This window comes from Olea europaea, chromosome 19, assembly GCF_002742605.1.
Source record: "Olea europaea var. sylvestris chromosome 19, O_europaea_v1, whole genome shotgun sequence".
NCBI lineage: Eukaryota > Viridiplantae > Streptophyta > Magnoliopsida > Lamiales > Oleaceae > Olea > Olea europaea.
The window spans coordinates 2,493,966-2,517,677 of NC_036255.1; the positions used below are offsets into that span (position 1 = coordinate 2,493,966).

General features: G+C 36.8%; 2 protein-coding genes across 3 annotated transcripts in view; one reads left to right on the forward strand and one right to left on the reverse strand.

The window, feature by feature from the left end:
* The window catches only part of LOC111368481 (probable serine/threonine-protein kinase At5g41260), a 17,209-nt gene extending 7,306 nt beyond the window's left edge, over positions 1-9,903 (reverse strand). The window contains exons 1-8 of one of the 2 annotated variants that reach the window (XM_022989735.1): positions 9,694-9,903; positions 9,361-9,473; positions 8,591-8,646; positions 8,144-8,319; positions 7,845-8,065; positions 7,376-7,511; positions 6,613-6,746; positions 6,404-6,509 (exon numbers count right to left, since the gene is read on the reverse strand). In XM_022989735.1, the coding sequence (XP_022845503.1) occupies positions 6,404-6,509; positions 6,613-6,746; positions 7,376-7,511; positions 7,845-8,065; positions 8,144-8,225 (679 nt within the window). In that variant the 5' untranslated portion in view covers positions 8,226-8,319; positions 8,591-8,646; positions 9,361-9,473; positions 9,694-9,903. Of the gene's footprint in view, positions 1-6,403; positions 6,510-6,612; positions 6,747-7,375; positions 7,512-7,844; positions 8,066-8,143; positions 8,379-8,590; positions 8,647-9,360; positions 9,474-9,693 lie in introns of both variants that reach the window. The other variant, XM_022989733.1, reaches the window with a different exon arrangement.
* A 6,010-nt stretch (positions 9,904-15,913) lies between these two features.
* On the forward strand, positions 15,914-16,602 carry LOC111368384 (SKP1-like protein 1A). Its single transcript, XM_022989608.1, has one exon. The coding sequence runs from the start codon at positions 15,966-15,968 to the stop codon at positions 16,461-16,463; it is 498 nt and encodes a 165-aa protein (XP_022845376.1). The 5' UTR covers positions 15,914-15,965; the 3' UTR covers positions 16,464-16,602.
* The last annotated feature ends 7,110 nt before the right edge of the window (positions 16,603-23,712 follow it).

The window sequence follows — 23,712 nt, forward strand, 5'->3', positions numbered from 1 at the left end:
ACACACCGCGGGCGTAAAAGAACTAATCGGTGAGTGATGATGACATTTGGCTTGCAATGGATGAGTATAAACAAAAACAGCATAGAGGGGCAAATTTGGGACATTCATTGATTTAATTTATTTCCCCTTTCTCCTTTGAAAGATTAACGCAATTCTCTAGTAAGGGATCGATTTTTGTTGTGGATATGAAGATGCAGCGATTCACAAGAGAGATGTGAAGACAAGAATAATTCCTTTTTATTCCTTGTATATACATCAAACTTCTACAACTCCTCAATTTATAATACAAGTGAAAAAAGAAAAAAAAAATCTCCTAAATTAGTAGACTTGGAAGTTACCGTGATTACATCAAGCTAATTATAAACAACAATCTAAATATGGTATACAAGTAAATCAAATAAAATCTTCGGGATTTTTCTACACTCCCCCTCAAGTTGGATGATAAATGTTAACCGTATTCAACTTGCAAATGAAATCTTCAAAACTTTGTCGCGGTAGTCCTTTTGTAAACATATAAGCAATTTGCTCTTTTGCAAGAGCATAGGTCAAGCAAATAACTCCACTCTCAACCTTTTCTTTAATGAAGTGTCTGTTTACTTCAACATGTCTGGTTCGATCATGTTGAACCGGATTAAGTGAAATATTGATGGCTGCTTTGTTATCACGGTAGTGTTTGATTGGAAGTATCACCGTGGCTTGTAATTCTTCTAAGAGTTTCTTTAACCATAGTCCTTCATATATTCCTTGGGCAACTGCTCTAAACTCTGCTTCAGCACTGCTTCTTGCCACTACATTCTATTTTTTACTTCTCCAAGTTACCAAGTTTTCCCATACAAAAGTACAATAACCGGTAGTTGATCTTCTATCATCTATTGAGCCTGCCCAATCTGCATCTGTGAATATCTCTACTGTTCTACTCTCACTCTTCTTGAAGAATAACCCCTTCCCAGATGAACCTTTTAGATATCTGAGGATTCTGTATACTGCTTCCATATGAATCTCTTTTGGTGAATGCATATGCTGGCTTACCACACTTACTGCGAAAGCAATGTCTAGTCTAGTATGAGATAGGTAGATTAATTTTCCAACTAGTCATTGATATCTATCTGTTTCAACTGGGTTTCCACCATCTTCTATTCTCTTTCCTGTATCAATAGGTGTGTCGCATGGCTTGCATCCAAGCATGCTCGTTTCAATCAACAGATCATGGATATATTTTCGTTGCGATATACTAATCCCTTTTTTCGACCTTGCCACTTCCATTCCTAAGAAGTACCTCATTTGTCCCAGGTCCTTCACTTCAAATTCAATTGCTATATTTCTCTTGAGTCTTTCCATCTCAATTGTGTTATCTCCAGTTAAGATTATATCATCCAAATATACAATTAGAATGGTCTTCTTCCCATTTTTTGCTTGGTGGAAAAATATAATATGATCTGATTGCCCTTGTTGATAACCTTAGCCTTTTAACACCTTTGCAAATCTATCGAACCATGCTCTAAGTGACTGTTTGAGGCCATACAACAATTTCTTGAGTTTACAAACTCGATTTTCCTCTTCACTTACACAAAATCCTGGTGATAAGGTTATAAAGACCTCTTCTTCCAGTTCCCCATTGAGAAATGCATTTTTTTTGTCTAGTTATTGAAGGGGCTAGTCCAGGTTAACTGCCAAAGATAATAGGACCAGAATTGTATTTAACTTTGCCACTGGTGCGAACGTTTCTGTGTAGTCGATGTCATATGTTTGTGTATATCCTTTTGCAACAAGACGAGCTTTATACCGTTCTATTGAACCATCAGCTTTGTACTTCACGTTAAAAACCCATTTGCAACCTACAGGCTTCTTTCCTTTGGGCAAGTCCATAACCTCCCATGTATCATTTTTTTCTAAGGCCTACATTTCTTCCATCACTGCTTCCCTCCATTTTGGAACTTTCAATGCTTCCTGAATACTTCCAAGACTTTCTGTACTGTCAAGATTATATGTAAAAGTACGAAAATCTACAGACAGAGCTTTATAAGATATAAATTTTGAGATAGGGTGGAGAGCACATAACCGAGTTTGTTTTCTGAGTGCAATAGGTAGATCTATATCTGGTTGTTCTGGCTCATTAGACTTATGAACATCTGGAGCTATCATCGGTTCCAATTCTAGTGGTGCGTCAAATGTGAGATTTTCCTTTGGTTTTGGCTTCCTTGAATAAACTAACATCTCCCTGTCGTTTTGTTTTTCTATATCTCCCCCTGAGTTCAAGTTCCCCTCTATGTATGGCATGTTAGAACAGGGTGGTATGACAGGTTCAGTGATATGGGTAGGCTCAAAGGAGATATCAAAGTCTAGAAACCAATCTTTACTCAAATTCTCCCCCTGAAGAGAGGTTTTCTTGAAATAGGGTGTCTTTTCAAAGAATGTAATATCAAGGCTAACAAATGTTTTTTTTTTGAAATTGGATCAAAGCATTTATAACCCTTTTAAATGGGTGCATATTCAATGAGAATACATTCTATTGTGCGAGGATCCAGTTTGCTTCGATGATGAGGATGAATGTGGACGAATGCAGTACAACCAAACACTTAAAGAGAGATGTTTGGATTTAGTCGAGAGTTGGGGAAGAATTGTTGAAATCTTTGAATAGGTGATTCAAAAGATAGGATTCGGCTGGGCATTCGATTAATAAGATAGGTTGATGTTAGGATAGCACCTCCCCAGAACATTTTTGACATATTTGTAGTGAATAGTAGGGTATGAGCAACATCAAGAAGGCGTCGATTTTTCCGTTCGGTAATTCCATTTTGTTGTGAGGTGTCAACGCTTGAACTTTGGTAGATTATCCCATGCATTTGGAGATAGTCTCGCAGGGTGGTATTGAAATATTCGGTACCATTATCGGTGTGTAAAATTTGAATTTGTGTTTGGATCATTAGGTGAAATTTAATAAATACCAAACAAACTTCACTTTTTTCTTTTAGCAGATAAACCTAATAGACTCGAGTATGATCATCTATGAATGTAACAAACCATTTGACATGAGTTCGATTGGGAACACGTGAAGGATCCCATAGATCACTGTGAATCATAGTGAAAGGTTTCGATGGTTTGTACGTGGATTTTGGATAAGTGGTGAGTTGGTGTTTTGCAAGTTCACAAATTTCACACTGAAAGTCAATAGATGTTTTATTCAAAAATAAGGAAGGAAACATACGTTGTAAGTATTGAAAGTTGGGATGACCCATTCTATAATACCACAATAGAACATCACTATCCCTAGAGGTACGCATAGAATTATAAATTGCAAGTTGACATTGTCTACTCACATCAGCCTCGTCAAAGTAGTAAAGTCCATAACATTCTTTAGCACTGCTAATCGTCGTCCCGATGATAGGTCCTGAAATACACAGTGAGATTGAGAGAATTTAGCGGAACAATTGGAATCTTTAGTGAATTGACTGACGGATAATAGATTACAAGACAAGTTTGGGACATGAAGAACAAATTTTAAAGTTATAGACTCGGAAATACGAATACTCCATTTTCCTGCGACAGATGAGAGTGATCCATCTGCTATCTTAACTTTGATATTGCCAGCACAGGGTGAGTATGAAGAGAACAGGTGGTAAGAGTCCGTCATGTGATCAGAAGCACCTGAGTCGATTATCCAGGGAGTTTTATATTTTGATGAAATATTTAGGGCTTTCAGAAGACTACCTTTGTGGGCTAATGAGCTCGAAGGACTGTATGCAGAGATTTGACTCGAAGTTTTGAGACTAGAAAAAATCTGGTAGAGTTGTTCTAATTGCTCACTGTTGAATGCTCCATTTTTCATTTCTTTGGATGTCCCTGTTTGATCAGCCGAAACTTGATAGACACGATTTTTAATACTTTGTCTCGGTTTCCAATCAATAGGCTTTCTATGTATGTTCCAACATGTATCTTCTTTGTGTCTCGGTTTGTGACGGTGTTCGCACCAAGGCTGTCCCCTTTGTTATTTTTGGCCCAAGCCATGTGTTGCTCCCTTCTCAGGCCCAAATCCTGTAGGCCCAAACTTAGAAGGCCCAATAGCTCCAAAGTTGCCTAGTCTAGAAGAGGGCCCAAATTAATTCATTTCAGGCCCAAGTTTATTCCTTTCTGGCCCACATGATATATTCCCAGCGTTTAGCCCATATGATGACAACCCATTTTCATTCCCAGCAAATCCGATTCCAGTCGACAAAAGTGCCAACATCTCTACATCTCCGGCTGTCCCAGTCTTCAACACTTTCCGACGGTTTTCCTCTCTCCATACCTCAGTGAAGACTTTGCGTGTTGAGGGCAGTGGCCGTCGACCCAGAATTCTTCCTCTTCCATCGTTGAGTTCGCGGTTCAGGCTTGTAAGGAATTCATAAACCCACTCGCTTTCGAGCTTCTTCCTGTATTTGACACTATCACTAGAACATTCCCATTCTTCTTCACCACTGAGATCGAGTTCTTGCCACAAAGAGGTCATTTCCAGGTAGTAGTCAGTAACGTCTCTCTCCCCTTGTTTGGTTTGCCACAGTCTCATTTTGATCTCAAAGATTTAGGATGAGTTTTCTGAATCTAAATACATATCCTTAACAGCTTCCCATATATCTTTTGCCGTTGGTAGAAATAGATATGTTTTTCCAACGAATGGATTCATCGAATTCACCAACCACGCCATGACCATCGAGTTTTCGGACTTCCACTTTTGCAAAAGAGCAGAATCAGTTGGCTTCTTAGTTTCTCCAGTCAGGTAACCAAGCTTTCCTTTGCCCTCAACTACCAATTTAATTGATTGTGCCCATTCCCTGGAATTTCTTCCATTCAACTTCTCCACCGTTAGTTGAAAAGAATTATTTTCTCCTCCAGTCGAGAGTGTGGCAAAATTGATTTTTGCCTCATTGTAAAGGGAGTCGGACGACATTGAGCTGTTGACGGGGACTTCCGTCATTCTTTCCACAGCTCTGATACCATGAAGACAAGAATAATTCCTTTTTATTTCTTGTATATGCATCAAACTTCTACAACTCCTCAATTTATAATACAAGTGAAAAAAGAAAAAAAGGAAAAAAATCTCCTAAATTAGGCGACTTGGAAGTTACCGTGATTACATCAAGCTAATTATAAACAACAATCTAAATATGGTATACAAGTAAATCAAATAAAATCTTCGGGATTTTTCTACAAGATGTCATGTCCTTAGAGCAAGTCAGAAAAGGGAGGGGTAGATCAAAACTAAATGGAAAGGCAAAAACAAGAGAAAAGCCTAATCACATTAAGTCAAGTCACACCCATGCATGCATTTATCCGTTGCCTGAGAGATTTGGGATTATCCAAGTCCACCGAGTACTCGGTGTTGTACTATATAATAAAAATATGAAAAATGGCACAGGGATCCAAGCATTGTGCCATATGCATAAGATTGGAAATGAAGCTCCCCACTAAATCTTGAAGAAAATGGGATAACTACCATGTGGTATGGTAAAAAGGGGATTTGATGTATTGAGGGAAGCAAGTGATATTCTATCAATTTTTTACATGGTCTCGCCAAGAAAACAAAAAAGCAACTAGGATGGTAGTAGAAAGAAGATAAAAGAAGTGCATGTGACATGTCTATCATCGTTATAATTGATAATTATATCAAGGATTTTGCTTCAGATATTAGAAGAGCGCTCTACAGTTAATTTAATTCGTTACAAGATTCCATTAATTAGGTGTAGCGTGCTAAATAGAGCCCAAAAAAGAAAACTAATGAAATTGGTGAATTATAAAAAACTGGTTTCTTTCCATAAATAACTCGATTATCATATTAATACTTTCACCATAATAATTCTAAAATCCTGAAACTAACATATATTAATACTAATCCTTTGAGGCTGCATCACATTGTAAATAGGTAATCAAGAGTTCCAGATGTATTAGACTAGACCTGGTTTTAATATCACAAACAGCAAAGAAAGTGTAGTAGATGAACATGAAGCACGATAAGTTAGTCACTTAAATCATAGAGCATTTGATATGATATATCAGTAGGAGCCAATACTAATAGCAAGGGATTCTTGCTTCAACTCCTTGAACACTCTATCCCAACAAAAAGTCAGTCAACTTAACACACATCCCATACAAGGAAAACATTATCTTTGTGTCCGAACTATATGTTATACTTACACCTCAGGAAAAAAATTTCACAATAAAACAATGTTCGATTTTGAAACATGAAATACCAATAGAAATTTCACAATAAAACAATGTTCGATTTTGAAACATGAAATACCAATAAATGATCAAACTACTATGTGCTCACACACGATCTATTGCAAAAAATGGTCAAAAAAATAAATTATAATCCATGCAAAACCCATTTCAACAATATGTTTCTTTTTTCTATATATATGAATGGTACCAGTCCTTAGGTATTCCGGAGGAGTAAATGCCAAGTTGGTGCTATAGCTTTTTCCATCCCTACTGTTCTTCATTAGACCAAAGCATGAAAGTCTGGGATTACCATCCTGTGACATAATAAGAACCTCGATGATTAAGTATATCATATATATATATATATATTGACAACAAGGAAAACGAGAAATACAGTCGTGGTAACTCCATGCTTACATCATCAAAGACTATTCTGTAAGCATTAAGATCATGATAAAGAGCACGTCCTTTGCTTGTACAGTATTCTAGAGCTTGTGCAAGATATAAAGCCACCCTTAACCGCATTGCCCACTTCATAGGTTGTGTTTCCCCTGAATCAACATGTAATTCAAAACAATAAAGCACAAAGATGAATGAAACAAATAAAATCAGGTATAAAGTGGAACGTACTGAAGCAAACTGACTTGCAAATAATGGTTCCCACAAAATTAAAGACGGTCCACGAGTTGTAAATTCAAGTAAAACTATAGAAAACAAATCCAGATATGACACCTGAAGATTCACTCGCTCCCTCCATCCCTCAAGGTAAGACTTTCACTATCAGAAGGGTTTGGAACAAAATGAAGAGGAAATTAACGTGTGGCTTGAAGAAGAAGAAAGATAGGAGATTCAGCGAGCTTTGGCAGCTCCTAAGGTGGAAGATAAGGAAGAATCATGGCAACAAAGTAAAGGAAGGTGTGTAGTGTTATAACTAAAAACAGTGATGCGGTATATATAATAGCTAAAGACATAGTAGCCAAGTTGAAACTTCTTATAGAAAAGTATCATCAGCCTCACTAGATGTCATAGATTTAGAAGGATGATCATATTCTGGTTACTTAAACGTGTTTGGTTCAATTTGATAAGCAACCACCATAACTGTAAGCCATATAAGTTCAAACAAATACAATGAGAAGTCCAGATAAGGAATGAAAATATAAAGATTGTGTAGTGTACTTACAGTGAAATAAGTGTTTTGCAAGGGTCTCATTGGGCATGAATTCTGCAACAAGCAACCTCTCTTCACCTTCACAGCAGCAGCCAAGTAAATTTGCCAGCCTATGGTTGCGGAGTTGACCAACAGATCTTGCTTCTTCCTGAAGTTTCAGAATATGTTCAAACATATTCAAAGCAAATGAGTCTTAAAATAGCATTAAAAGAACTAAGAAGCTCCACGTAATAGTTCATACATTCTTAACCAGTCCAATCCCTCCCCCAAACTCGGAAGCTATACAAAAAGTACAGAAAACCATATAAATTATATAATAATAAAGACGACCATCTTTCATGAAATAAGGACTCCAAAGTTTGAGGTGAACCAAAACTAGACAAATGTTAATTGGGCTGGGTAACAGATAAAAAATGACCACCAAGTCTTTGGCCTGCATTAAGACGGCACGTGTCGACTACTCTTATACGGAACTACTTACCAAGAACTGACGAGCATCTGGCCAAGCTGACCTATTAAAGCGTTTAACAGCAATTCGCCTCTCATTCTCTAACTTCCCTTTATAAACGACATTTGGGGCTTTCTCCCCATGCTCTGAAACAATGTTCTCTACAGCAAATCCAGATGTAGCTATCCTGAGCTGTTCGATGGAGTATTCACGGAATGCAGGCAAATCATTGACTTCACTTTTCTCCTCATTTTCTGCAAACAAATTAAAACCTTCAAAATCAATTTTTCCATTACCCTAAGGGGAAAAAACGAACAAGAAATTTGGCACACCAGCATTATGCGCCTCGCGAACTGGTCCATTCTTCCTCGAGATAAAACAACACAAAGTGAATTTTGAACACTTGCAGCCCATCACACTACCACCACTCCAAAGACACGAACCCACCCTCAAACTTCCGGAGTTGTCCAAAAACTACAATTTCACCGTTCACAAACTCTCCATCCAGCTTCACATTCCAAATATGCATGGCAAATAAGACATGTGAACTATAATGGTTATTCAACTCTGTGACACCAAGAAAATAAGAAAGAAACCACAATTATAATTCTTTAAAAAAACAGCCACGCAAAAACAAAACTTCGTATAATTTTATATTACTTTCAAACAGTGACACCTTAAGAGTTGCCACTACGGCAGTAATAAAATAGGGCATGCTTCTATGTAATATGATATATGTATGACTTTTTATGTATTATTCGTGTGTCTGTTATAAGTACCTGAGCTGAGCTTTGTTGCCTCAAGTTTTCTTCAGGTTTCTCCACAGGAACCAACCCTGATCCACACCAAAAATGGAATTAGAATCAGCCAACAGGATTTTGAAATGAAGATTGATCACCAATTTAGCAACACAACGAGATGAACTTCAAACAATTGAACTCAAATTTATTGAATGAGCCAAATAAAATCAGGATAGTTCCAAGGCTTTTGAGAGGCCTGGACTCTCCCAATGACTCAACCAAAAGAACGTGAATGACTTCCCCTTAACTCCCCCACCCCCCAAATACATTTATTCCCTCCCCATGCAAAAGACTCTTTTTTTCCCAAAGTACCCCTAACTACTAACTAACTGGGACTGAATTAGTTGCTGCATTGTTTGCCTCCATCCTTGCTGTGCCTTGCTCTTTCTTTCTTCTCTCATAGGTGAGCTTGATCGGGGGCCTATCAGTCAGCGTGTTTGCTAAGCATATGTCAAATTGACGGGGTGCTCTAAATTGATTGAAAAGTTCAAATCTTTGCAAAAGTAAGCACATTTTTACAAAAAAAATTGCATACATGAGCTTTCAGCAGAAAACACAAATTATCCCAATTCAATTTCCCTAAGTGGCCATAAGAAATACACAAAAGTAGTTCAGATAGACTATATACTGGTGGGCCCGGATGCATCATATTTGCATTTTATTGTAATGTACAGGAAGATAATTCAAAACTTCTCATAAATCACAGTGCAACATACGAAAAGCAGAATGTATAAATTTAAGAAAGTTACCTTTAGCGAAGATTCAAATCTGAGTCAACTTAGAGACACAAAATCCTCATTTTCTGAATCTCAGTGCTTTCAACTTTCTGCAGCACCGACCGGAAAAAAGCTTCCTTTTCAACCTGAGTCACTCAACTCAGTCATTAACCCGACCCAAGTAACGATTTCAGTCATTCGAAGTCATAATTAGAACACAGAACGGAAAATATCCTAATAAAACCATTTCACCAGAAAATCCAAGAGCTAAAAACCCTTTTTGTAAAATGAAATAATCAAAACCAACTTTCAATAATGATTGTTACAAATAATACGGAGAGAAAAAAAGTAGCAAAAAGAAAGAACCTTTTCTTGATTATAAACTTGATTAGGTCAAAGCGCAAAGTGACAGTCTTTTAATTATATATATATTAGCGTGTCTCATTTGTGTGTAATTAATGATATTATATATACGAAGTTGCATGTATGAGAGTGGTAGTTGAGTAGAGAATCAAAAGAGAGATCAGAAGGAGAAACTGTCGGATACATGTGTGTATACAGATGTGTGTGTTTTTGTTTGTTCTTTCTAGTGTGTACTCAATGCTTATTTTTTCAATTCCCACCGACATTTTATTACTTTAATTATTTTTTGTTTATTTTTATTTATTTATCATTATTTGTTTTCTGTGCACCTAAGGACGTAATCACTATATTTAATTGACATTCCCCTTGCTAAGAATTATTGATGTTCAAATGTTTGTAGCAATAGATTGTAGATAGTTATCATATGGTCAATTAGATATTGTGATTACGTACTTAGGTGCACAAAAAATGAATAATAATAAATAAAATACAAGTCCGTTTGACCCTTATTTTGTAGAAATGAAAATGAGTGGAAATGTGTTTTTTTGAAAAATAAATGGTTAAAAAAGAAGGAAATTTTTTCGATTTATGTATAATATTATTTTATGAAAGATTGTGTGGTTGAAAATATGAGAGAAAAAATAAAATGTAATGAAATGAAAATTAATGAAGGTCAAACAAGGGATAGTTTTGTTAGTACAATACATTATGAAATATAAATTTTAGATAGAACTTGAATTTGAAAGACATGATAACATGTATGTGCTCGGATCAATTAAAAAAAATAAAAAATTTACACATAATTTTTTTACAAGATAAAAAAAAAAATCAAATTACACTAAAAAAAGCGGGGTCGCCCCCCACCCAAAATCCGTCTATGCTTCCAATGGAGTCACGCGTGTATTTCTTTTGGCAAAACAAATCCATTCCACCTTCAATTGACGAGCAACATCATGCACGAACAAAGTTTCCTATATTTGTCTTTATATGAACTTATAAGACGAATGGTCTCATTGGACATGACTTTTACTTTTACTTTTGTTTACTATATTAAGAACTCTCGGAGAAAATTAACTTTATTTTTGTTTGAAAACTAAATATCAAAAGAATTTTCTATTTCAAAAGTGTTTTAAGAAGCTATATTGGACCAGATTTCTCTAAAAATCCTTCTAATTAGAAGAACAAGAAATTCACTCATCTAGATTTTTAATATCCAACTTTAAAAATCAGATCCAAAGTTTGTTTATTCTAAAATCAGATATTTTTTAATTAATTAATAATTCATTTACCGCACAATTTCAATCACAAACCCTAATTCTCTCTCCCCCATCTCTCGTCTTCTCCTTCACTGAGCCAAACCTAACCACCACTGGCGAACGCAATCCACACACAGACCAGTTTAAACTCAGGTAATGAACCTCTTTAGTTAACCCCCAAAAAGGGATAGATCCAACAGAAATTTCATTCGTTATATATGGTAGATAAAAGGGAGACATCAAATGATTGCTGAACTGTATGAGTTAGAAGCGAGCAAAGGGTTTAAAGGACACGTAGCCGGGAGTGAGCCGGATTTGGAAATTCCGGAGGCAAGCGTCAAGCATGACACCACCTCTTGTCTTCTCCTTCACTAAGCCGCTCTCCCATCTCTCTCGTCTTCTCCTTCGGTGAGCCGCACCCAACCACATCATCGAAGGCGATCCACACACAAACCATCAGAGGCGACCATTGTGCATGACGTCGTCGACATGTTCGCACACAACTAGCAGCATTTCAGTTCTGATGATGGAGATTTATGAATTTGATTTGTTGGTGGTGCTTGAGTGGCCGTGGCAACGATTTGTTGGATCTGATGGTGGAGGTAATGGTGGATCTTCTTGGTGGCAGGTTTGTTGGATTTTATTAGTGGCAATGGGGTGATGGTGGTTTTGTTGATGGTTATGGTGGTGAGGTGATTGTATTTGGTGGTCATTTGATCCCTAATTTTGTGAATTTTGTGGTGGTGGTGGATGTGTGGTGGTGAGGTGTTGGTGATGTTGGTTGTCGTCGTGGTGGCGAATTAGGATATGGTCATTTGTTACTAGAGTTGCAATCTGTTTTTCTTACATTCATAGTTTTACCCATTCATATCAATACAGTTTATACTATTTTGCTGGTTGGTTATCGCTTTTGAAAAGCGGTAATTCTGGAAACAGTGGTGATTCTGGCAATGACGATGGTGGTGCTACTGCTAAGGCATTGGTAAGGTGGTGGTCGCAAGTGTTGGTAATAGTCACAAATTATTTAGTTGATTGTGACTATTAAATTGGTTAACATATGACCAATAAAACAATAATTGACCAATGAAAAAGATAAATTGCGATAAAAAAATATTGTGTGACCTAAAAAATTGATAATTTAGGATCATAATTTGATATGACTTATAATATTTGTTATTTGTCATCGATAAATAAATCATGACTTATAAATTTTTTACTTGTGATCAATGAATAAATTATGATCTATAAAATTTCTGAATTGTAACTGTAAAATAATTTGTAAATATAAAATTTCTGATTTGTAATCGAAAAATAATATATGACTAACTAAATCATTAATTTATGAACAAATTGTATAGATCTGTGATCTAAATATATTTAATTAATAAAATTATTAATTAATTAAATCATAAATAATATTTTAATAAATATATGATTTTTGAAATTTGAAACATTTGTTCTTAGTTTTAAAATTGGTGATATTTAGCTCCCGTTTGGTAGTAATTTTTCACACCAAAAAATCAATTTTTTGACCGTTATTTCACTATTTCAGACGTAATTTTTGACTTCTTCACTCACAGATAGGACCTACTTTTCTCTCTAACGATCAAAAATCAGTTATCATAATAACTAGCGAAATGGCCCTTAATCTCTTAGTTATAAATTTTTCCCTTAGTAGAAGTGCTTTTATAAAATTAAGGGAAAATTTCATAACTAAGAAATTAATTATGACACATTTCAAAAACAAGAAAACAAGTTTCAAATTTCTAAAATCAGATTTTTATTAAAAATTATTTATAATTTAATTAGTTAATTAATTATTTTATTAATTAAATATATTTAGGTCACGGATCAATACAATTTGGTCACAAATTAACAATATAATTAGTTACTTATTATTTTTTGGTCACAAATCAAAAATTTTATGTCACAAATTTTTTTACGATCACAATTCAAAAATTTTGTAAGTCACAGTTTGTTTATTGGTCACAAATCAAAAAATAATTAGTCACGGATTAATTTTTAGTCACGACTTATCATATTATTGGTCACAACTTATTTTTCGGTCACAAATTAAAAATTTTATAGGTCACATATTATTTTTCGATCACGAATCAAAAATTTTATAGGTCACAGATTAATTTTCATCACAACTCAATAAATTATAAGTCACAAACACAATTTTTAGGTCACGTATTATTTATTAATTTTAGTCACGAATTAATGTTTAGTCACACTTATCAATTTATTGGTCACAAATCAAAAATTTTATAAGTCACAAATTATTTTCCGATCGCAAATGAAGATTTTTTAAGATCACAATTCAAAAATTTTGTAGGTCACGATTTGTTTGTTGGTCACATAAGTCACAGATCACAAATATTATAAGTCACGTATTATTTTTTTTAGGTCACACACTATTCTCGATTATAATTTATCATTTTTAGTGGTCACATATTATTTATTGATCACAGGTTAACCAATTTAATGGTCACGATCAATCAATTAATATGTAACCATCACCCAACCACCATTACGACCACCGCCACGACCATCACCATCACCATTACCGCCGCCACCACAGTAGAGCACCTCCGCCAACGGGGCCACCACCACCTCATGACAACATATCAACACCACTGTACACCAACAGATTCACCACGACAACAGAGCATCGTTGCCACATCAACCACCACTATCTCACGACAAAACCGATCAAGCCTAGCATATCAACAGATTAACCACCACAACAGAGCAAACGCCGCCACCGGAGCAGCGACCACCGAACAGAACCACCAACAACACAATAGAGCCGCCACCACTTCCACCAGATCTAAGCCATCGCCAAAAACTATCATAGCCACCACCATCACCCGCACCACCGCAGTACTGGGGAAGAGGAGGAGAGACGAAGGGAGAAGGCGCCACCGCCCCTACCATCTAATCCACAACGCCACCACTACACAAACCACCCGAACCGTTAGATCAACCACAACACAAGCATCATCACCACCACACCCAAAATCACCACCGCACAAACACATCGCAACGTTGTTACTCACCCAATCGCCCACTCCACCACCACAATAATCACCATAGCCACCACTGCAGCGACCACCCACACCATCGCACATCCAATCGAGGTGCTGCATTGACGGTACTGGGGGAGAGGGAGAGAAGGAGAGACGAAGGGCGAAGGCGCCACCACCCCTACCACCTAATCTACCACGCCGCCATCGCCACTACACAAACCACCCGTGACTTCACCCAACCACCATCACGACCACCAATTAATGGTCACAGTCGATCTTCGCCAGGAAAGGGTTGAGAGAGAAAGAGAGATAAGGAGGCGATGGGGAAGGGTTGAGAAAGAGAGAGAGAGAATTGAGAAATGTGAGAGAATTAGGGTTATATTTATTTTATAAGAATATTAATTAAAATAAAATTTCTGGTTTTTGAAATGTTAAACTTCTCCCCTGATTTTAGAATTCAAAATTTTAATGCTAGGGTTTTGTGTAATTTCCACTAAAATTAATCAAACGAGCCCAAAAATAATTAGTGGATCTCAAACTCATTTTGACTTTAAAAAGCCATGTCAAACGAGCTCTAAACACAATATGAATGTCTAAATGGGTAAACATGGTTCCAAATGGGAGTGTCTTTTTTTTTTTTTAATTTTTTAAATCGCACCATTTTATGGTTTGAAATTTTTCAAATCACACCAAACCAATTTTGTAGTTTGATTTGATTTCAAACGATGATTTAAACAATATCAAAATAATATATTTCAAACAAATAAAAGAATAAATAAATTGATTTGGAATTTTATCATAACGCTTAAACTGAAAACATTTAAACCCAAACGGTACAATAGTTATATAATTGTCTAAAAACAAGAGTAAACCAATGAATTAATGCAATGTTTAACTATAAAATTTAAGTTTGCAATTTCATTCTTTATATAAGAAAAATATCATCATAAATAAATTATTATTTTCTCAAGAGTCAATAGAAGCCAATTAGTAAATAAAACTTAATCTAATAAATAATATATATTGGATAAAACAAGCTAATTTTTTAAAAAATTAGAAGAACGGTTGGATTTGATTTCAAAATGTTTTTAACTATTGAAACCTAGACCACGTGGATAGCTAAAGAAATCAAACTTATGCGGCTTCAATATTGTTGGCATGTTGATGTCAAGATTTTTTTTTCAATTTATCTTCTAGTAGTATAATTGATTCATGAAAATTTGTATTTTCTATCTATCTCTCTTTCATTTTAACAAATTCATTATCAATACAAGTTTTCATTGTTAATTTTAGCATTTTTCTTACGTGAGGAAAAAAATAAAAACATTCATGTACTGAATTTAGCTTTTTCTCTTCATTTGAAAACTTAAAGTGATATTCTTGATACCCATTTTTTTTTTTTTTTTGTGCATAGGTATTTGATCTCAAGTGAAAAGTGGATTACTATGACATGCATTAGCCAATCGGATATGAAATCTTGAAAATATAGGTGGTTTATTTATTAAATTGTTGAAGAACTCATTTTAATGGAGAATGGAATTAGACATGAGCGAAATTGATCAATCCTGTCCGATTTAATTCTCACCTTTCAAAACGTGTTGTTTGGATCGATATTCTAAAATATTTGTTAAAAGAACTTGAGTGAATTAGACCATACATACTTAAAAGAAAAATGATAAACACCAAGAAAAAATTATTACAAAAAAATGTACATGTCTCAAGTTACATTCTTTGTTACTTTTTCACTACATGTCATGTACTTATATTAAAGCATGTCATATTATTTATCTTTTAAAAGTTAAAAACTGTAAAATTCAGTTTATGTTTTTATATATTTTAAAAACAAAATAAAATTCTAGTTAAGGAACAATTGCAATTAGTTGAAACCCTTTAGAATTAGGATTACTTATCCTCTATAAATACTCCCCCACAGTAAGTTCTTTAATCACCAATTTTTTCTCTTCATCACGAATTCTCTCTTTCTAAAATGTCTCTGCTACGTCATCTAGGTTTCTGCACGATGTCGTCCATGGATGCAACTCAAAAGATGATAGTGCTAAAAAGTTCAGATGGCGAGATTTTCGAGTTGGAGGAGACGGCGGCGCTCGAATCGCAGGTTTTTAAAAACATGATCGAGGATGGTTGCGCCGACACCTGCATACCTCTCCCCAACGTTACCTCCGAGATCTTGGCTAAAATTATTGAGTACTGCAAGCGCCATGTCGAAGCCGCCCGCCTTGAGGACCTTAAGAAATTCGATGCCGAGTTCGTCAAAGTCGATCAGAGAACACTTGTTAATCTCATTATGGCTTCGAACTACCTGAACATCAAGAGCTTGCTTGACCTTACATGTCAAACAATGGCGGACATGATCAAGGGGAAGACTCCAGAAGAAATTCGGAAGATATTCGGCATTAAGAATGATTTCACGCCGGAGGAGGAAGAACAAATTCGAAAGGAGAATGCTTGGGCATTCGACGAATGATGAATATATTAATTTTCTTAGGAATTCAATATTTTTTGTTATTACTTAAGATTTTTAGGCGTTCAATATTTTGATTCTGCTTAGTTACAATTTCAATGTTTCAATATTTTCAATGAACTTTTTTCCAATGCGTTATTAATATGAATTTTGTATGCACTGTTTTAATTTTAATTTATTTTATTTTTCTAAATATAATATTCTCGAATAATAAATATGAAATTGATAATTTACTTTGTCCCAATCGATTAAGAATTTTAATTTTCACAAACTCAAGGTCAAGGATTGATACCGCAATCCCTTCCATTACGTCGTTTTGTTAAAATTGTTCAATCAATAATAATAATAATAATAATAATAATAATAATAATAATAAAGCACGTTTAATAAAACTTTATCAAAATTTTAACCAGCTTTTCAATGGCATATGTGATTAAAAAATAATGTTTAACGAACTTTTTAGCAAAGATAATCTTTATCAAACTAGCATTAATTTTAGGATCGTGCTGTGTGCACAGCTCCGCACACAGCACGGTTGACAGCCCCCTCACATCGGAGGGGGCTCGCACACATTAAAAATAAATAAAATCGTGGTGGGGCTCCCTCATTGTGAGGGGGCTGTGAACCATGATGTAGAGCAAGTGTTGTCCATCTGGTTTAATCATTAATTTTAACGACAAATCTCAATCTTTCCCAAAATAAATAATTTATAATGTTATAAATCCATGTTTAAACACACAAACATGCTCCTTTAAATGAAAACTTCTTATTTCGCGCGGGTAGTCGCTAACAATTAAAAAGGGATCAAACGATTGTGTAAGGAACAAACCTCTTGGGACAAAGTCTCAAAAGGGGGTGTTTTATTGACGATGACTTTACAATTGGAACTAAACAGAATGTCTCCAAGGGGCGCAAGCACACGAGTACTGAAAAGAAATGTTTAAGTCTAAACTAAGAAATTGAAATTACATATTCTCTGTTTGAGAGTGTTTGATTCGGGCTCTTTGCTCTATGTCTTCTCTTCCTTTTATATTCCCTTGATGATTTCTTCGTGATCAACCATTTAGAAACTGATTAATTGCTTTATAACTACCCACTTTCTTTATGGTGGCTAACGTGTCGTGGAACTGCCGTCTCTAACTGCTGCCACTACTCTTTGTCGTTCAACCGTTTTCAACTGAACTCCTTGAATCTTGGATCGTAATAAAGTTACTCGATAACTGCTTCAATAACTACACTTCTGGATAACCATAACATCTTATGTTTGCTAAGATCATGGGCGATTCGAAGGTTTGGGCGAGAACATGGTCATAGCTCTGGGAGACTGTAAGGCAATTAATTCGCTCAGATCTTGGGCGTCTTGCAAGTTTGAGCGATAATGTTACCGTATTCGTGGGCTTCCACTGCATTCATTAGTAACCCTATTTGGGCCTTTATCCTGAATTTCCCAGTTGGGCTTCATTCTTTGGGCTATTTGATTTGGGGATTTCCTAATTGGACTTCATTCCCTGGGCTAATTGATTTGGGCTGCACTTTTAGTGTGTCAACAATTACCCCACAATATGGCAGAATTAATACCAATTATTAATCTTTGCCATATTTACTTTGTATTTCCCAGCAACATTTGAAATTCTCAAGAATTTCAATCATTATTTCCTTCCATAGCCTGAAAAAGTGCGACGCTACAAACCCTAAAGACACGTCATTTCGTTGTACCACTAACTCACGTATCATTATTTCGCGCTTCTTTCTCGCCATACCACTGTTCATCTTCTTGTTTCTCTGCTACGTTTTTCGAGCAAATCTTAACAAAACTGTATTTCGTTCCCAATAGCTGCTCCACAAACCCAATCTAACGACTCTTTTAGCTTCGATGATTTCCAGAATATCCTCACTCAACCGTATGTAAATCCAAACTTTCTTGCACCAGCCAATGCCGAATTAATGAGTTCTATTTGGGTCCTTCATTCACCAACGCCGAAGCCGTCGAACAAGTGGCGGTGGGCCAGCTGTTTCCTTGTACTCAAGGCCCTCCATTCTTGAACTCTTTGCCGCTGAGGCCTATTCGCGAAAAAGGTATTCGCACTTAGCCTAAATCTGATGTTGTTTTCCATAGATGGCATGCTCGCCTTGTGAGCCATGGTCCTACCAAGGCAATTTTTGATCGTGCTAGGATTTCTGATTTATTAGAAATCTCTCTTCAACCCCCAATTTTTGACCCACCACTTTTTCCTATTGTTTTAAGTTTTTGGTCTTTTGAATATAATACTTTTGTTTTCCCTCTTGGTCCCATGTCAATCACTTTAAGGGATGTTTGGGCCCTGATAAATCTTCCACCTTTGGACGACACCATTTTCCCTGGTATTTTGATTTCTGGTGTTGCCCCAGAATTTGATAAAAAACTCACCGAGTCCTATTCAAGCTTGCAAAGTTGTCATAATCACTCAAGCGCTGAGCTTTCCCAGGCTGAGCGTGTGGTCTTTCTTCAGATATGACTTTGTAAATATATTCTGTGTGTACCCAGTTTGAAGCCTTCTATGAGCTATTTACCCATAGCGCACGAATTGGCGCGTGGTAGGCCTTTGAATTTGTGTTCCTTCTTTTTAGCTGCCCTTTGTAGAGGCATGATTTCTCTTCAATTTCAATTGAAGAATGGTACATCTCTCACTGGCAGTGGGTCTCTTTGGTTCGCTCAACTGTGGTTGAGAGCCTATTTTCCATCACTTATTGCTCTATCTATGTCCCTTCGTTCTGCTAGCTGCTATGGGCTAGCCATTGACCCATTGAGCCCTGTAAATATGTCCAGAAGGGACATTTTTACATTCTTTTATACTTTAAATTCAATTCTTTCTTTCTTTCCCTTTCCTACTCATTTAACTCCAGATTATGTGCAACCTCCATCCACCCTGGACAGTACGAGCGCCTCTCTGCTCGTTTGGGTTCAGTTTTTGACTGGGAGGGAGTTGTTCCATGATATTTTAACTGGAACCAATGCCAAAGCTGGGGTTGAAATATATGCTTCCCAATTTTTTGCTCGCCAACTTGGTTTTTGTCAAACTTGGCCTGTTCCCCCTTGTTATTCAAAAAATTTGATAGACAACTTTCACACCATTAATAAGGTAGAGGCACTAGCTATAGATGCTCGTAATATTCTTTTGACGAGTAACTTTTCATTAGCCCCCTTCAATCCTAGCTGTGCCGTTTACCCCCTTTTTGAACAACTCCGGCCATCAGTGAAGCGCAGATTGTTTGCAATTGATGCCAATCGTGCTTTCCATTCACTGGATCAGCCGAACATTCCTTCCACTTCTCCTATTTTGGTCACCCCTGTGTCCATTAGGAATTCTTCCTCCCCTGCTCGTGCTAAACAATCTGTTCGTCCCTCTACTTTTCTACCTGCCAAACCTACTGCAGCTAATAGTGCCCCAAGCCGCAAACGGCCAGCTTCAGCATTTCCCATTTTGGAGGACGATGATGATGATACTCCTCTCATCGTCAGGAGAAAGGTAATTAAATTGAATTCTATTTACTCACAAGCATACCTTTCTATGTGCTAATGGTTTTCTTGAATTTTTCAGAAAAGTTCAGCCTCTCCTTTGAAAACTTTGGTGTTGGCAGCTCCTGCTCCATCATCCTTTGCTGGAGCTGCTTCGTCCAAACCAGCTGATGAAGGGACTACGCTTAAAGAGAAACCTTCAGTCCCAGAACCTTCATCACAATCAATGGACGAGCCACCTTCTTCCCAAGGCGCCGACCCCCCAAACGTCGAACCAGAAGGTAATACATTTTTTTATGTTTTACCTTTGCTTGTGCTATTGGTTTCTAATTTGTTGCTTCTTTAATCATGCAGAGGCTCCCATGGGTCTGCCCGTTGTGGCGGAGTCTTCTCGCCCAGACAAGGGGAAGTCTTCCCTGGCAGTGGGGCCACAGCTGGTGGAGCCAACTGGTGATATGTCACCCCCCAGATTGCTGATGAGGTCATCTTTTGCTTCACTTTTATTTTCACTTTGCTTATTGTAGTAAAAACCTTCAATGTTGGCATTTTTCTTTGCAAGATACTGATGAGATTGTGCGTTCCATCCAAGACTTGTTCACTTCCTGGGGGCAAATCAAGACGTCTCGCCCTACTTCAACCAGTCGTCCTTCTGCTTCTTCAGAGGAAGACATGAAATTCTTCAAGCAGTCGATATTTGAGTATGTATCTTTTATGCATATGGACATCGGTCAGGCTAGTGCTGCCAAACATAAGGATAAACTTGAGCATTTGAGTGCGAAGTTAGCGCAAGCACTGACGCTTCCGTTGCTCAACATTTTTGCTGATTTTTAAGCGACGTTGAAAGTTGTCCACTCTGACATCCTCTCTTTGCTGGCCAAAAATGTTGAACTGAAGGCCAAAAATACTCAATATCTTCGCGCTGCCTCTGAAAGAGAGTCTTTTCTTCGGGAGATCAACAAAGCTGAGAACGAATTGAAAGAAATCTCTTCCGAAGTTATGATAGAAGACTCTTTGATAACCAGTTTGGCTGCACAGATGAAGGAGCTTCAAGCAAGGATGGATGACTGCAAGGCGAGAATGGCTGCTAAAAAGCGTAATGCTTCCCAAGGAATTGAACGAACCAAGTCTTTGGTCGAGCAGTACAAGAAGCTGGAGGTTGATGATGATTATGTAGCTGAATTGAATGTCACTTCTTCTCAGCAGAGTGAGGATTGGGAAAGACTTAGGGAAAGAATTCGTTCGGTCTGGGGTGAATTGTAATTAAGACATCTAATGCCTTAACTTTTCTTTTTGTAACTTCGTATTAACTTTCCTCTTGTAACCTCATACCGATAGTCATTGCCAATTTTGGATGTAACAGCAGCCATTGTCATTAATGAACAACTAATTTGACTTCTTGTGTATATATTGACGTTTGTCTTTAATCGTCAACCCTCCAAGCATTTAACTGCTTTATGATAAGATTTATATACGTTCTCTTTTGGTATTTCTATCTCTTTTCCCAAGACTTTGGGTCCTTTGACTCCAATTGCTAGGCACGAATGTGGTTGTTCATATTCTGTCTCTTCACCTTCACGCCCCTATAAATGCACGTATATTTCGCACTTTTCATTTTCATTTCCATTCTTTTCTTCAAAAAATAATTTGCTGCCGTCGTTTGGCATTTCAACGATCGATCCAGAATTTTCGCCTTACATAGAAATGAATCATTTGATCCACCCATTTTGCCACCTGTTTTGATGTCACATTTGGTATGGGAGATATAGGAAATATTCTTTGGCCAGCAAAGTTCTTCCCATCGTCTCCATGTTCTTTACAAGGAGTTCAACGATGGAAGGCAATTTTTGAGGATGCCTGTCAAGCCACCTTCCTTGCTGAGAGTGCTTCTCGGTCTCTTTGCCCGTTATTGCAGCGGTGCATTTAGGTAGGCGAGGTGAGGGTGCTTCTCTTCCCTTCTGCTTGCTGAGAGTGCTTCTCGGCCTCTCTGTTTGCCTTTGCAGCAGTGCGATCAGGATGGCAATCAAGGCCAGTTCACCCTCTTACTCGGCGATCGACCGGGAGATTAGTTCGCTCTTAATTGTAGCTTATAGAGCATTTAGTATTTTGTATCTTGCAACTTTGTAATAAACATTTGATAATAAAGGAATTTATTTGAACGTATTTCTCTCTAACCCTTTTTTATCTACGATCGTTCAACGCGATTTGATTACGCTTTTATTTGTTCACTTTCCCATAAGGAAGAAATATATTTTTTTAAATATTTACCATTAATGAACCTCATGTGCTTGGTGCCATCTAAATCTTCTAAATGATAGGCTCCATTAGGCAACACATTAGTTACTTTATATGGTCCTTCCCAATTGGGCGACCACTTGTCATACTTTAGATCTTTGCTATCCAAAGGGAGTATTATTTTCCAAACCAATTCGCCCAGACTGAACGACTTGGCTATAACTTTTTTATTATAAAACTTAGCCATCCTTCGTTTTTGAACTTGCAATCTATCTAGGATGTCCAACTTTAATTCGTCCAACTCCAATAAGTTTTGAACTAGTGATTCGGTATACTCATCACCACTTAACTTATGCTGCAAACACACTCTGATCGATTGCACGTTGATTTCCATAGGCAAGATGACCTCCTGTCCATAAGTAAGTTGGAAATGAGTAATTTTGGTACTTGACCGAAGCGACGTCATATAAGCCCATAAGGCCTTGTTTAGACATTCGTGCCAATTTCTGGCATTTTCATCTATTATTTTCCTTATGATATTTTTTAGAATCTTATTAGAAGATTCTGCTTGTCCGTTTGATTGAGCGTAATATGGTGTGGAGTTTACTAATTTAACTCCAAACTCGCTCAAGAATTCATTCACTTGATCTCCATTTAAAGAAGTTCCGTGATCTACCATCAAAGTTTGTGGAATTTCGAATCTATAAATAATATGATCACGGATAAATTCTATGACATTCTTTTGGATGATCTCCTTTAAAGGTATCGCTTCTACCCACTTAGTGAAATAATCAGTTGTAACTATAACAAATGTATGTTGTTTGGACGATGGGGGATAAATATTCCCTATCAGGTCTATCGCCCAACTTTTAAACGGCCAATATTTGATAATAGGTGTCATCTCTCGTGCTGGTGCCATTTGTATTGGATCATGCTTTTGGCATGCTAGATAACTCTTTGCATACTGAACGCATAATTCTCCCATCTTGGGAACAAAATATCCATTCCTAATGATTAACCATCTCATCCTTTGGCCAGCTTGATGGGCTCCACATATCCCTTCGTGCACTTCAGCCATGATCGTCCTGGCTTCTTGCAAACTTACACATTTTAGCAATATACCATCAGAGCGTTTCTTAAACAACTCTTCATCTATCAGTTTATAGTTTAGCAAACGCAACTTTATTTTTTTACTATTTCCTTTATTAGGTTCTTTAAGGAACATTTTAATCTCTGCCCTCCAATCTATTGCGTCTCCATCTTGTATGCAGTGAATTTCAATCGTTCTCGTCCTTCTTTGGATTACGGACAATATTGTTCTATACTCATAAGTAAACTTTCAATTTAAAACCTTCTAGTACCCTGAGGCCATCTGGGCCAACTCATTTGCCACATCATTATATATCCTATTAACGCATTGAAGCTCTACTTGGTCGAATTCTTCCAACAACTCTTGGGCGATTTCGTATAAACTTATAATGGAATCACTTTGGCACTTAAAATCACCAATCAATTGGTGAATGA